Source organism: Nyctereutes procyonoides, unplaced genomic scaffold, assembly GCF_905146905.1.
Source record: "Nyctereutes procyonoides isolate TBG_1078 unplaced genomic scaffold, NYPRO_anot_genome, whole genome shotgun sequence".
Lineage (NCBI taxonomy): Eukaryota > Metazoa > Chordata > Mammalia > Carnivora > Canidae > Nyctereutes > Nyctereutes procyonoides.
In genome coordinates this window covers 485,038-501,531 of record NW_026575037.1, presented here as the reverse complement: position 1 = coordinate 501,531, position 16,494 = coordinate 485,038, and the positions used below count along the sequence as shown (strand labels likewise).

General features: G+C 37.5%; 1 protein-coding gene across 5 annotated transcripts in view; it reads right to left on the bottom strand.

The window, feature by feature from the left end:
* DNM3 (dynamin 3) overlaps positions 1–16,494 on the bottom strand; it is a 555,059-nt gene that overhangs the window by 158,037 nt on the left and 380,528 nt on the right. For all 5 annotated transcript variants that reach the window (XM_055319209.1, XM_055319207.1, XM_055319208.1 and 2 more), the window contains one exon: positions 2,729–2,838. In XM_055319209.1, coding sequence (XP_055175184.1) covers positions 2,729–2,838 — 110 coding nt within the window. The remainder of the gene's footprint in view (positions 1–2,728; positions 2,839–16,494) is intronic.

The window sequence follows — 16,494 nt, the reverse complement described above, 5'->3', positions numbered from 1 at the left end:
CAGAATAGATGCTTTCCTAGAAAAAATAATTTGTCCAAAATGACCTATGATAAAAATAGAAAACCTAACAAACCTATAATTGTTAAATACATTAATTCACTAGTTAAAAAAGTTTACCTACTAAAACTGCCCACCAGGGCCAGATGATTTTATGGGTGAGTTCTACCAAATAATCAATTAATAGTTAATCCTATCTTATAAAAATGTTCCAAAGGATAATATGGACTCATTCCCACTTCAATCATAAAGCTAACAGAAGCTTGATATGAAAATCAGGCAAGGTCAGCACACACACAAAAAGGACATTTATGGGCAAATCTCACTTATAACCATACATGCAAAAGTCTAAGTAAAATTCTTAGCAAACAAGCCAGGAAAGCATAATAAATAATACTGCATCATTAATCCCAAGAGATCTGGATGGTTTAACATTAGAAGGTCTATGAATCTGTTTCATTACATGAACAGATTAAAGAAGAAAATTATACAATTTCTGTAGGGACAGAAAAAAAGCACTTGATAAAATTCAACTTTATTTATTTATTTATTTAAAAATATTTAATTTATTTATTCATGAGAGACACACACACGGAGAGAAGCAGAGACACAGGCAGAGGGAGAAGCAGGCTCCATGCAGGGAGCCCGATGTGGGATTCGATCCCAGGACTCCAGGATCACGTCCTGGGCCATGAAGGCAGGTGCTAAACCACTGAGCAACTCAGGGATTTCCCCCATTTATGATTTAAACAGAAACAGAAACTTTGGCAACACGGACACAAGGGGTCTTCTTTGCCTGATATCAGTTACCTATCAGAAAGTACTTAATTATAAAATTATGAAATAATTCTCCTTAAAATAAAAAAACAAAACAAGGATACCCAATCATATTCAACATTGTACTGGAGGTCTTAAACAGTACAAAAATAATTTAAAGATTTCAGAGGAAAAGACAATGGCAAATATGCATATAGATGGGACAGCCTTGTACTCTCAGAGGTCTCTGAGAAGTAGCTGAAGAGTTCACTACCTACTGAGAACTCTAGGATTCCAGAATACCTACTAGAATTTTAGAAGTCCAGTTATCTTATTTTGGTGTCTTTTGTGCTCTTAAAAATCCACAGTTATATTTCATCTAGAAAGATACTCTACCATTGTCTGATTTTTAAAATTTTGTACCAAGCCCTTTTATAACCTGAACCTTCCAGGTTGACCCAGAACTCAAATTGACTTTGTATGCAGTAGTTCACTTCAATTCTGCATCCAGGCAGAAGGCTGAGCACATCTGTGAAGGTTCTTTCAGGACCTCCCAATTACCCATTGCTTTGAGAAAAGTATGTAAACAGTACTCAGTTGGCCCTAGCACAAGGACACACTACTGCTCTCTCTAGGAAATCTTTTTATTCTTTATCATCACAGTTCTTTTTTTTTTTATGCAACTTTCAAACAATACCAAGTTTTTAAAAACTCCATCTCAGTATTCGGTAGGGTAGTTATATTTAATTTTCTTTCCCCTAGGTTCTTTAAATGATTTGCTCTTGTGGTTTTTCTAAGTATTTTTGTATAATGAGTCACTCTGAGCAACTGACTGGGAATGTAGGAAGAAGGCTTCTTTGGCTATTTTAATTTACTGTGTGATTGACCTTAGGCCGGTCATTGAACCTAATCAGGGAACATCATTTATTGCTAAATAAAGATAAAAGGGCCTCAAGAGATGGGTTAAAATTAGACCCTGCCACCTAATGACTCAATCTCTTAATAACTGACTCACAGAAATTAATTAGCTTTTTCCTAGAACATTTCCATTTGGAAAAGATCTCCTTGTTATGTTCGCCTCATTATAGCCCTTTGACATCTCTCTATTCCACCCTCTGCCACCTCTCCATTTGTTTATTTAATTTTCCTCCTTGGCTTCAGTAAGTAACCATGGCACTCCATGATAATCAGCCCCAAATTAAGTTTTGATGTTGTAGGTGATGGGTAGTAAAACAAATAAACAAACAAACAACAGCAATAAAACAAGACAAGCAACATAAGTGGAAGGAAAAGTGGACTTAAACACAGAAGTCCTGCTTCAGTTTTAAGCTTTCTTATGCACTAATTTTATAATCTTAAGAAAGTCAGTTAACCTCTCTGAGCCACAGTTCTGATTTTTAAAATGGTCACCACACTACTCTATCTTTTGGCTTCATGGGAGACTGTTTAAAAAATGACTGTGCATAGTGCTTTGAAAAACTGTGAAGTACTACATATTTGTATTCACATTAAGGGGAATAATTCTATTCACCAATGTAAAAATGCCATCCTAATATACATAAGAAGGTCTTTATTTTTTTTTAAGAAGGTCTTGAGTAGTATCCACCCATGCTGGACAGATACTATCAAAAATAATAACAGTAATTTATAAGTATGTACACAATAAATTCAGGGCATGGAAGACTTTAAATTAATAAAATGCACTTCAAGAGTGAAAGCAACATGATTTGAGTGCCTGATGGAAGAGCAGGGAATAAACTAATTAATGCTTGAAGATCATTCTTATTCTAAGTTCGAATCTTTTCAATCCATAACGTATGGTGAAAGTTAAACATACAAGCCAAATGAAAGGAAAACTATAGAGTTAACAAATTTCAAGATGGCACCAAAGGAACTCTTATAAATATGGTCTCTAGATCACATAAATTTCAAGCAAAAAAAAAATCTGAAGACAGAAGCTGCTTCATATTCTTACCTTTGTTCTGTATTAAAAAGTGCAAAGATGTGCTTGCTAGACATAAAGCTCTTTTCCACATCTCGAACTTTCAGGTTGTCCAAGGGGAGCATATACTTCTTTTCTTTTTCCTATTGAGAGAGATAGAGAGGGAGAGAAAATTGGCTTTAATAAAAGATTTTGAAGCCTGCCAATGGCAACACATCACCTGAGTTAGCCAACATTTGATTACAATATTTCGATACCATCATGCACTATTTTGACACCAGCTACCAAGGAATAAGAGCTGTCTGAGAAAAGAGACTCCAGTGATTCTCAACACATGGGTCGAGAGGATGAGTGGAGGAAAAGTGTGGAGAAGGACGGGCTCAGCGATAGAGAGAACACATGGTCTTCTATCCTTTCTTCCTCATGTGGGCCCCTTAGATGTTTTAAAATGTTAGTTTGATATTAAGAATTTAGCCATCTGTTAATATTTAACAAAAATGTTCTGGTCCTAATTCAATGAGAAACGCCAGATGGATTTCATTTCATATTTTATTTGCAGCCTAAGCAGTTTTGATAGCCAGTGCTGGCAGGAAACTGGAAGCACAGGACCCCAGTATGAAAAACCCCCTATAAACCAGGAGAAAGCACAGCAAAATACTTCTTAGAATAAAATGTGAGTCCAGAAAAAAAGTGATTCCATTGTTGAGAGAAAAAAAAGAACCCATTAGAAGTAGACTGAGTAACTAGAATAAATTCTCTTTTAAAATTAATAATTCTTTTGGAAGAACATGGACACTGGAGAGGAAGGTATGCAAATGAGACTAAACCGGTCTTCATGAAACATACTGGATGCCAAAGAATTATGAGAAACATTTACTATTAGGGATTGGCCCAGGGCCAATATTATCATATGTATAAATGCCTAACAATCAGTCTAATAGGAGAGAATCAAACTTTCAGCTTAAAATACCTAGTCAATATCTATTATAGGGGCATTTTACACAGGCCTTGTTCAACAGTAGCCCTGTGTATAGAGTCCCAGCCCATATTTCTAGTGCTGGTCCTGAGAAAAAGCAGGACTAGACTCCATTAAGCATGGAGACTTACACATGACTTTTAATAAACAACTATTACCGTATTTCCTGTCAAAAAATGCATGCGCTGTACAGACATGTTTGACATAAGCTTTTTTGTTCCCAGAGCACTAGGCTCAGTAGTGTGGAGAAGAACTGTGTGTGTGTGTGTGTGTGTGTGTGTGTGTGTACATGTGTGCACACCCTAGCCAGTTTCTGGGGGCCATGTTGTCTGCAGACCCTACAGAGGGTTATTGCTCAGGGAATCACTGGCTTTAACACTTCTTACTACTAAATTAATTAGAGAAAAGTTGGGCAGAACACATAAGAACAGTGAGGCAGAGAGAAACAGAGGACTAAATCAGTTGAAGGAAGTTGGTTGGAGAACAAAATTGCTGTCCTGGCAGACAATGTCTTCAAAGAAGCTCAAAAAAACATAAAAGAAACTAAATAGGAGTGAGAGAAGCCTAAGAATAAACATGAAAAAGAAAAGCATGGTAAGAAAATTCAAACATTTCTTGTACAAAAATTAATAATATATTACGAAACACAAGTGTATTCTAAATAACAAAATATGCAATTTAAGTTAATAAAGTATCACAGTTGAGTCACTTGTCAGACTATTTTAGGACAGAATTCTAAGAGGCAAGATCACAGATTGAATGAAAAACTATCCAATACATAATCAAATGAAAATGCTTGAAACCCAGGAACATTTTTTTTATTGGATGTTTTTCAATGCCCTAAATTTAAGCAGCTGGATTTTTTTAATGCACCATCCTCTTCAACCTTTTGAAATGATGGATTCGCCTTTTAATGGGAAATCTGCATTTCATTGTAAAGATGGAACACAATGTCCTTGGCGTGTTTTCTATAGAAGTAGGCTCCCTTTCATACTGAGTTCTTTAGCATATAGTGAATACCAAAAATCCAGCAAGTTTACGTCAGACATTAAATGCTGGAGAAATACACATATGCCGACAGGGGAACATGAAAAATGTAGTTTCATTTCCAAAGTACTAAGTGTCATTTATCCAAGGTTTTTGAGGACATATTGCTAAATTATTTCATAATCAAGAGTTTTAAGACTGACAAAGGGAGAAGTAAAAGAAGATTCAGACTGACTTGTTTAATTAAAGTTGTAAGTCAAATGGAGAATTGGAGAGAGCAATGAAACAATCTATCATAGATATTTCTAAAATTCTTGGTGCTGTGGGGAAAGAATGATGTTCTGTTAAAATAACATGTTGAATATGAAGTAGCTAAAATAAACAAAAGGAATAGAGGAGGAGAAAGGATAAACAGAATTATAATTTCCAAAATACAGTCAATCTTAGTACCAGCTTAATTGAGGCATTTGCTACATAATCTTTGTTAGTTCTATTAAACTGGCCAACAATACACTGTCCAATGTGATAGCCACAGCCATAGTCCCTACTGAGCACTTGAAATGTGGTTAGTTATATTAGGATGTGCTTTAAGTATTTAGTACATACTGGAATCCAAAGACTTAGTGTGAGGAAAAGAAGGTAAATCATATCATCAATATTTTTATATTTATTATACATTGAAATGATAGTATTTTTTAAAAATTAGGGCAAATAAAATATTGTTAAATGCAATTTCATCTGTTTATTTTTAGTGTTCTGAATATGGCTGTTAGACAATTTAAAATGACATATGTGGTGCATATTAGTTTTCTATTGACAGCATTGAACCCCATGTCCTCTCATACATCCAATTTTTCTCTTTATTTTAAATTTATTTATTTAAAGTAAGCTCTATGCTGTATGTGGGGCTTGAACTCATGGCCCCAAAATCAAGAGTTGCATGGTCTACTGATTAAGCCAGCCAGGTGCCCCTCCATCCATTTTTTTTTTCTCTTCTGACCTCCCTGTTTCTACCATTAGGTATATTTTAATTTTGCATTCTCCCAGTCACTGAATCTGAAACCTCACTATCATTTCTAAGGTACTATTTCCTTCACCCCCTTTATCACATCAAGACTATGTTTCATTCTGTTTGAGAATTTGTCAGAGCTACCCTTGTCTGACATTCCCACGACATGTGTCCAGGTCTCTGGCATCTCACAAGCATGTGGTTATAAATGGCCTCCTATCTAGTCCTTTGCTTTCTAATTCCTTGAACATTACCAGAGATGGGCAATTTTCTGAAACTACTCTGTCAAATCCATTACAGTCCTTCCAAATTTTCACAGGTCTCCATTATTTCTGGAAGAAAATCCATGAAATTCCTTCCTGTGACATCGGTCATTTTTGTCACATGACACACCTACAAATTGGTCCAATTCTGATTTGACAATATCTTTTACTCTTCTATTAAAAAGTCTCCATTTCGACCAAATACAGCTCTGTCCACATTCTTTTCCCAACTTGAGATATCCTTCCAGCTTCCCCCTACCACATCAGCCTAGAGTCAAGTTCAAGTTTTACCTTCCATGCAAAAGGTTTTCCTAAGTTTATGACTGTCTCTTTGTCATTCCTCTGTCTTTATTTTGATTCATACAATAGGCATAGTTTATTCTATTCATTTTGAATTATATGTTATATGATATATCGTCATCCTATAAATGCATTACATTACAAAATTTGTATGAAGGTTGTTCATTTGAAATTCAGAATGTTCAGTCAATTCTATTTTTTTTTTTATTTACGATAGTCATACAGAGAGAGAGAGAGGCAGAGACACAGGCAGAGGGAGAAGCAGGCTCCATGCACCGGGAGCCTGACGTGGGATTCGATCCCGGGTCTCCAGGATCACGCCCTGGGCAAAAGGCAGGCGCCAAACCGCTGCGCCACCCAGGGATCCCGAGTCAATTCTATTGTTTAAGTAGGTTACATTGGCAAAGAAAAATAAAAAATAGAAAATGTTTTTGTAACATTTATAAGTAAATAAGATATAATTTGTATTTTTTTATTTTTTTAAAAATATTTTATTTATTTATTCATGAGACACATACACACACACACACACACACAGAAAGGCAGAGGCACAGGCAGAGGGAGAAGCAGGCTCCATGCAGGGAGCCTGATGTGGGACTCGATCCCGGGACTCCAGGATCATGCCCTGGGCCGAAGGCAGGCGCTAAACCACTGAGCCACCTAGGCTGCCCTAATTTGATATTTTAAATATTTTATATTAAATAGACATTTTGGAGGAAGCATTTGTAAAGTTTTAGAGAAATTTTCAAAAGCTTTAGAAGCTGAGGTCCCCATTTCAACATCTTTTTTTCCTTCATTTTTAAACATAGTACCCTTCCTTTCCTCAATACAAAATGGTTGCTAGCACTATTTGTATGGGAGGCATCCAGGGATTCTTTGTTCAAAGAGAGAGGGAACATGAGAGAGTTTGTGTTCTTTCCTTTCAATAACCTGACAAGTATTAGAAGAAAGAGGAGAAATAAGATACACTCCCAAAAGGATGCATTAAATGTTTGAGAGAGTGTTGTCGGAGGTGGAAGTAACCAAAATGAAAGTCTTTATGTACTTGGTGATTTATATGTAGGGAGTTTCATAACTTGGGGAATGTTTGAGTGGCCTTGGTTTGATGACTACCTTGAATCTTATTTGTATGTACATTTTCTCACCAACAAAGCAACAAAATATTCAAGGATGAGACAATGAGTTATTTATTTCTATATATTTTAATGCCTGGCATAGTGTTGGTCATTGAAATTTATACAACATATTACAAGTATTTGTTGAATTATTTTGAAATTGTCTGATAGCAAAAGTCGTATGTTGATTAAGATATTTGATAGTCACATATATTTGAGAATCAAATAAAAATTCTGTAGGAAAGAAAGAATCTGTAAAAGATGCTTAATTGGCACTGCTTTTGATCATGAAATCTTTACAAAGTTTAGATTGACCATCATGTGTATTTCTCTCTCTGCCTCTGTTTGTATGGCTTCTACTTGCTAGGAATGTCTTCTTCCTTGCAAGAAGGCATATACTAGTGGCCTTGAAATTTATGTCAAGTGCCAACTCCTCCATGAAGCCTACTCTGATTACTGCATGTCATATATGTCTTTTTTCATTTTTTATTTTTCAAATGATTTTTATTTATTTATTTGAGAGAGAGCGAGTGCATGCACACTCTCAAGAGGGGCAGAGAGAGAGGAAGAAAATCTCAAGCAGACTGTACCGAGCATGGAGCCCAACTGAGGGGCTGGATCCCACAACCATGAGTTCATAACCAAAGCCAAAACCAAAAGTTGGACATTTAACCAACTATGCCACCCAGGCACTCCATATATATCTTTTTTTAAGAGCTCTAAAATTTCCCATGGTTTTTGTCCTAGGCTATATAGGATACCATTTCTTATTTATGCTCAACTTTCCTCTTCAATAAATTGGAAGTTCTTTGAGGGCAGGGTTTATGTTGAAATTCTTTTGTGTTTATACTTATCAGTTAAACGCTGCTGCATCAGATACTGTTTAATACACATTTGACTGTAAATGATGCAGCAGTAACAAAATTCCAACATGATGAAATTTTATCACTTTCGTATTTATGCCATTTTACTACCATGTCTACCTATCTACTCTTAAATCTATTAATATGTCTACACTATTACATAAAAAATTAAACAGATATGATATAAAAAACTTATTTTTAATGCCTGAAAGGCTAATTTTGAATGAATTTATAGCTTTTTGCTTATTATCCTATTAGGTGAAGTTTCACTAACCTAGGCCAATATACTTGATTTTATTAATAGAGACCTCATGGCTTAAACACATGCATGCACAATAACATTTCAATACACTTCAAAACAATTCAAAGACCCAAACCAGGAAATACACTGTTCTTAACAGGTAAGAACAGATGTAAAGTTTTAAAAAACAGTAAAGCATAAGATATTAGAAAAGAGTTAAGAAAAATGTATGAAAAAGTCTGTAACAGTACCAAATATATTTTTGAACTATGTAATAATGGCACCAAATTTATTTTCTAAATATATATATTATAATTCTTCACTAGTCTGCTGTAACATTTCAAAATATTGTGATAATATTTCTCAGGCTAATAAATAATCAGAATAGAAACAGTTTCCATGACAGATTAACAGAATATTCCATACTGCTGAGAATAGCTGAGCTTCACTAGGGCAAAGATTCCTAGTTTTGACCACTCCTCTTTTCATATCCACATAATGATATCCCATGTTTATTCTTGATTACTGCATTTCTCATACCATCTATTCCCAATTTGTTGAGTGTCTCTTCTCCTACTGAGAAAGTGACATATGTCTTCTCTCAGTGCTGCACCACACTGCTAGCAATGAATGGAACATTCCTATTACTCAACCATACCACCAATGTGTGTAACCCACATGGACGGTACCACTGCACCAGCTAAAGGGGGAGACAGATTGTGCCACCAAGAACGTGGTCCAAAGACAGGGCAGTAGTGAAGGGGGTGTGTGGGGGGATGCGGTGACTGGGTGATGGGTAACTGAGGGGGGCACTTGACGGGATGAGCACTGGGTGTTATACTGTACGTTGGCAAATTGAACTCCAATAAAAAAAATACAAAAAAAAAAAAAAACAAACCCAAACAGGGCAATACCACAGATCAGTCCAATTTTAAAATTAATCTCCCTCATACAGGGACTGTTTTTGCAGAATACTGGAAACTCATGAGATACCATGGGACACTCTTATTATGATGATTTGCTTATTCCTCAAGAGATAATAATACTGATCAATATTTTTCCTGACAAAGTTTTCTTTTTTCCTTGATACATGGTGGCCAGAATGTTTGTGAACAGGGAAACTAGAGACAGTACCCTGGGTTTTGGGGTAGGTACCTGGGCCAAGAAAAATGAGATGCTTCCATAAATTAATGCTAGCCTTTCATTCTTTGAGGAACTGACACAAGTGTTATGTAAGCACAAATTTTCATCATGCTCTTCACCCTCGCCTCATTGTCCAAGATGAGACTGTACTGTCATTCAGAGTAAATTCAAATTCCTCGACATACCCACTATGCCAACCACAGGACTTCTGCTTTCCAGGAAAACCAATGCATTTTTATTTTCCACACAGAACAAATCTAACCACATCATCTTGTCTTTGTCTATACTATTCTTCCCACTAGAAATACTTCTGCTTATGAGCCACTCTGCTTCTCTTTCACCCAGAACTCCTGCAAAAGATCACTCTATCTAGTTCAGACTTCATGTACATTTTTTTCTTAAAGTATTACAGTTCTCATTTTTCTGTCTTCTTTTCCTTCTTCAACCCACTTGCAGACTTATTATTTTTCAATCAGTAGAATCCTTTAAAAGAAATTCTGACACCAAAGCTCATTATATTGGGTAGATTAAAAAGTTAAGCTCCTCTGATTGAGACAGCAGTGTGGCTATGAGAAAACCTGCCCTGGGGACTCATCCTCTTGTTCAGATGTTGCTTCTAAGAAATGCAGCTGCAACACCTGAGGACTGTAGTACAAAGGCCTGGATTTCCAAATCCCTCTTCTGGAACAAGGTGCCAGCCTTATTCTTCTGGTGTTTCTGTAATGCCACGGCTCTGCCCTCCCCCAAGTCAACCTAGATGTGCCTCATCTCTCTAGGTCTCCTACACCAAGTAGCTCCATCTAGTTCCTGCAATTTCTAACTGAGCAAACATGTATCCCCCAGAACCATGGATGTGATTTAGCAAATGCTTCCAGGTCAAATCACCCCTGCCATACCCTGACTGATTGATTGAGTACTGTAATATGCCCAGAAAGTATGCAGTACTCTCCAACCATCAGAAACCCTTGCCGTTTGTGGCCAGGCACAGCACTCAGGTTTCCTCTACCGCTTCCAGAATTTCTCTCACCCCAGTCCCATTCCTTGACAGCATTTCTGTGGTTGGTTTCTTCTCCATCTTATTTTCTAAGTGGCTGAGTGTTTCACCTAAGTGTGCATATGCTCTGCCTTTCCAACTACAAGGTAAACTCCTAGGGAAAGAACAAATTTGCTGTTATTATTACCATTATTATCGTTGTTGTTAATTATTCTATGTATCTTGTTCCTCTGCTACTATGTACCTATGACCTGACTTCCTTATCAAAGCATCAGCTCTTTGAGGGAAGCAATTGTTTCCCTCTTAGTTTTAGTTGCATAGTTGACATTCATCAAACACTTGTTGAATGAACATAGGATTGAGTCCCTGCATGGGCTGGCATAGTGCTTTGTTTAGAGTAGGACTCAAAGATGATGCTTGACTTAGAAAATAATAAAAATATCCAAAAAAAGGGCTATAATATATTGAGAATACTAGATCCACATGCTGTTGAAAACAAAAATCTGGTGTTTATTGCTATTTAAAAGTTATAACTATAGAGACATACAAGTATGAAACTCATAATACAAACTACTCATCTTTTCATTTAAGCTCGAATAATTCCCTGCTTTAATCAGAATTACATTTTGAGTAGTAAACAGCATCTGTGAATCAGGAGGCTGCTAGTAAAAAGTACTTCTTTATATTTTTCTCTTGGGCTCTGAAGAAACTGCCCTTGGGGAGGCTTTCATGGGCTGTTGTAGTAGGCCCAAGAAAACTATGGTTCAGGGTCCAATTCAAGTTCCACCTCCTCCAGGAAGCCTGCCTGGCCGTAAGAGCCCACTGGGGGGCTCCCTCCTCCATTCTCTAGGCATTCTTGGACCGTAACACTTTTTTTGATGTTGTTTTACACTTAGTATATTTTATATTTCCTGGTACCTCTAATATCCTCAATATGTGGACTCCCCTCTCCTTCCAAAAAAAGGGACTTTTGTAATTTTACAGCAAGAAAATTAAAAGCTTTATTCTCATATTTTATATTTAATTTCTCTATTAATTCTTATATTTAAAGAAATATTTGTGAGTATTTATAGATACAAGATTGAAAATGTACAGGACTGATAATGATAAGTATACTCAATAATAAATTTAAAGGACTTATGGCTAAGCATGGCAGATTGACCACACCTCTTCTCCCTCCCCTAAACCCATTATGATGATAGTAAAAGAATAAAAAGATGTTGATCCACAAGGATAAAGAATGGGAGGGGGAAAAAAAACAGTAGAGAAGACATTTCCTGAAAGCTTTGGAAGACAGAAAGCAGAGGAGCATTGATTGACTTTGCATAGAGAAAGGAGTTATTCCCCCAAGTTCCTACAGGGGTAGAGAATGGATGCAATGCCACCTCAACTAGGTCCTGTCCTGTTTCTTTGGAGGTACCTGATACCGACATGAAGGAATAGTTGTTGGGCTTAGATAGCAAGATCAGAGAGTCTGTATACAGAAGTACATAGAACAACTAATGACAAAGGGTTACCTCCTCAATGCACAGCAGCACACTCCTGCCCCTAGCAGGAGATTATAGACTCTTCCCTAGACACAGAACTATAAAAAAGAAGTTTTGGGACCCAGAGGTACCAGGCAGGGTGAACAGCAAAAGTAGAATAAAAACAAGAGAACTTAGTAAAAGTCTTTTTGTTGAAATGTCCCTCCTCCCCTTTTCCTGCCCTACCCTGGAGTGCCAGCAACCAGATGTATTTCTCTGCCTTCACCAAGCAGGGATATCCTACTGTTCTTCTCAGGGGAGCTACATAGTTTCAGAGAAAATGCTCCATATTCTAACATTTCAGCAAAAAGAGCAGCTTGTTACCTGATCACCTTACAGAGAGATCCTACATTCTGCAAGCCTCACCCACACACAGTTTCCAAGTAGCTAACTGGCACAGAATCTTATTAGATGTATCATAGATTCTGAGAATGGGCTACCTCAATGCCCATTCCGAACTTCTTATAATGTTTGAGTTCAATTCAAAACTCTCTTTCCCTTCCCAATCTTGCTCTTGTAGCTAGGGCTCCAGACGAGATAAAGTTTCAGCCAACCCAATATATTCATATCATAGCTAGGGCTCCAGACGAGATAAAGTTTCAGCCAACCCAATATATTCATATCCATGTCAGACTTTGATTCAGAAGTGGCTCACACTGGTGAGCTACAGAGTATGTGGCACTTGTTTTGTTGAAGTGGATCATGGCAGAGGTGGTATGGTTTTGGATCCAGAGGCTATAATATGAGGAGGCTTCCTGACTATACAGCTTCCAGTTAGGTGGAGGCAGCAGCTCCCTGGCAACCCCAGCTCTGAACTTCAGTTTGGAGAACTCACTCTGGGAAAGTCAGCCTAATTTTCTGACTTTGGCTCTTTGAGCAATTTATCTCCCTTAATAAGTATTTTTCTACTTAAACCAGCTAGAGTAGATTCTATTGTTGACAACTAAGGACTCTGAACATACAGTAGCTATATCTAGTCATTATATATTAGTATGTCTCAGAAAAAAAATGAATAGTCAGTAAAGTAGAAAAATGGCATTTCCCAACAATACATCATTTAAAAAAATGAACTGATTATTAGCACACACGTGTGTGTGTGTGTGTGTGTGTGTGAGAGAGAGAGAGAGAGAAAGAGAGAGAGGGGGGAGAGAGAGAGAGAGTAAGAAGGAGATGGTTTATGCAGTTATGAATTTCTAGGACTTTTCACTCAAGGAAAGAGTCTTTATCCAGGGAAAAATTATTTAAATGAGAAAATCCAAAAGAGTAAGTAAGAAGGATAGCATTTGAGCAGCTCTGCAAGAAATAAAACAAGGTAACAGATATGACTTCAATAACGAATTGCAGTGGCATATGTGTTTGTAGACTATTATAAGCTACTTCTGTATTGGCAATGTACTTCATGGGTTAAATTTCCTGGGAAGCAATGTACAGGGACTTAGTTTGTGTTTTATACTTTTTAAGTAACTAGGAAGGAAAAAATTTACTCAGCACGGCAAAACATACTGCAAACACTTTAAAATGAGCATATTTCAAATGCTTAATATTCTCATTTCTTCATTTCTTTCAGTGTTCCAAGGCAACAAAACCTACATTTTTAAAAAGAGAACCTTCTAAGTTTGGAATAGTGACTGATTTACTTGAAAAGGTGTGTGATATGATACAGATTTCGGGTAGTAGTATCCCTCAACTCTGACTTCAGTGGCTACACATTAAATTACAAAGTGAGTTTAAGAAACTCCACACACTCTGAAATTATGCTTACTTTGTAACAGCTTTCAAGTGCATATTAATCATACAAAATTCTACATGTATAGCCCTTTGAGTATACTTGTATTAAATAAAAAGTGTTATTTTGGCTAAGTATACCATACATTCGTAAAAGTTCAACTCAATAAAAGCACCTTGTTTACAAATGCAGCATAATTTTTACTTATCTGAGAAAAATGGGGGTCAGGAAGGCATGTACAACTAGAATCCTCTGACAATTCCCAGAACTTAGTAGATGAATGGTTTAAATTTTACCCCCATCATCTGTCACCAAGCCACAAATAAAAATCAAAGCCGAATTTTCCCCTCTCTCTTCTATCATTTCAACAAAGAAATATTCAAAAAGAAGCAGCAGTAAGGAGAAAAGCAACAGGACTGAGCATTCAACCCAACTGAATTGCTTTCATGCCATCCTCTGCATTGACTCCAAAGCTACCTGCCCTCACCTGATATTAACATAATTCCATAGGGTTCCTGTTGAGACCCATACAGTGTGTTTGCAAAGGAGAGCTGACTACCATGCTTCTCCCTGTGTTCTCTAGTGAGATCCCTTCTCCATCTGTTCCAGGGAATGTGGACCCAGATGGATTCAGGGAAAAAGGGGCCCCCTTCCATGCACCTTCTGAGTTGCAGCTCTGGACTTATGATGACATTTGGCTAAATTGCTCCAAGCACAGCTGGTGGTCTGCGTACCATTATTGGCTCAAACACAAGTTCACACAGAAACAGGGCTCTGGATGAGGGAAAAAGAACTGGAACGGTTCTTCTCCATCAATTCTAATCATATCTACTGACTGCTTTCTGAGGAAAGGGTGAAGAAGAAGAAATGAGCACAGAGAAGAAAAAAGGAAGGAGTGCAGGGAGACAGAAACGATGAGCAAAGTGACCTATGTATTGGGGGGGAAGAGACTGAAGCTATACAAGCTAAAAGTGCCTTCTGCTTTCCTGGTATGCTCAGGTGGGCCCATCCCCAGTTTCCTAGAGACAAGGACCACCAGGAGGAGATTCCCAGGAGAGGCAGTGTGGCGAGCAGAAAGGATGCAGATGGAGTTTGGGGTTAAGACCAGGTTCACATGCGAGCTCTGGCACTAGCTATGTGAATCTAGGCAACTTACTTTATTTCTCTAAGTCTTATCTCTGAATGAGGTGATAATTCATGGCTCACAGGGGGTACGTAGATTAAATGAGATCATGGGCATTACTATTGAATGAGAGGGCTGTCTCTTCAGGGACTTGTCATAAATGTTTCTTTGATAAATGTTTCTTTACTTTTCCTTGGGGAAAATCTGTTTTAGCCGTCCACTTCCTTACCCATCAATGCAGTAAGGTGTTCTCTCTTCAACATAGCTGTAACAGCCAGCTTTTACATTTGTAAGCTATAGGACTATGAGGGGAAAATCGGAAGTTAATTATGTGCCTGCCAGATAAACACTCATTAAACACGTACACTATCAGGCCAGGAGGGTGGCAAGCAGTGAAACAATATAAACAACTTTAAACTACGGTTTTCTATTCAGAGAGACTTGTAAGGCATCCACAATTGTGGAACTGTGTCAACAGCTGTGGAAAGATAGAGGAAGTACGACTATAGGCTAAGAGGTAATATTAATTCCTCTCCCTCGCTTCCACAGTGGACTGCAGAGAATACATCAAGGAAAGTATTTGAGAGGAGATGAAAGCTTTGAAAGAAATATACAAATGAAAATTCTGTAATTAAAGGATCATCTACTTTTTATTACAGATATGTTTTTACACTTTAAAAAAAATAAGCAAGAGTTTCAAGACTGGCTAAAAAACTAAAAGGCAGGGAAGGTTTGTTTTCTTTCTCCAAACCTCTTCATTCGGGCAGTTTCGCTTTTCTGCTGGCTCCAAACCAAGATGGCCTTGAGTTGACGGCTTTTGCTGCTGCCTAGTTTCTAAGTTTCTCCCTCTGCTACATCCAAGGAAAGCTCCCCTTCTCACTCCATTTGTCCGTATTACCAACTGGATTTTAAAAACCACGAATGGAGACTCTGTTTACCTCTACAGATCTCTGACACTAGCAGGCACTTAATACATGATGATTTATGATGGTATCAAACTCACCTATGCTAAGTCTCATTCCACAAGGCCTTGTTTCATGCAAGATTGCATTTATAATAAACTCTGAGCAAGAGAATCAATTGCTGTTAATTATTCTCCTCAGATAATATGTTTGTATTTAAATCAGGTTCCCCGATCCTTCAGCCTGAATTGGCAGAGTCATTCCAGTGCTTTAGCAAACTGGTAGGGGTGGGATTCTTAGGTGGCCCTCAAATCATCCCAGTACATAGTTGTCCAGTCCAAGGCTGCTTCTCCAAGTCTGAAAGCAGTAAGTTTAGAGCGGTGTTTCTCAGCTAGAGCTCCCTTATGTCCCCAGAGTTTCTGAGGTCTTGCTAGAATGAACAAGGAATTTTGTGTTGGTATTTAACAAAATTAGTATAAGGGATTTTCTGAATTGTCTGGGGAACCACTTAAAAGTGCCCATGTTCGTGTTTGCACCGAGTAGAAGTACTCTGTACATAGCATCCTGATAAAGAAAAGAGCAGAGAGAGACATCAATATATAGTATTTTCCTCTAACGACATCACAGTGCC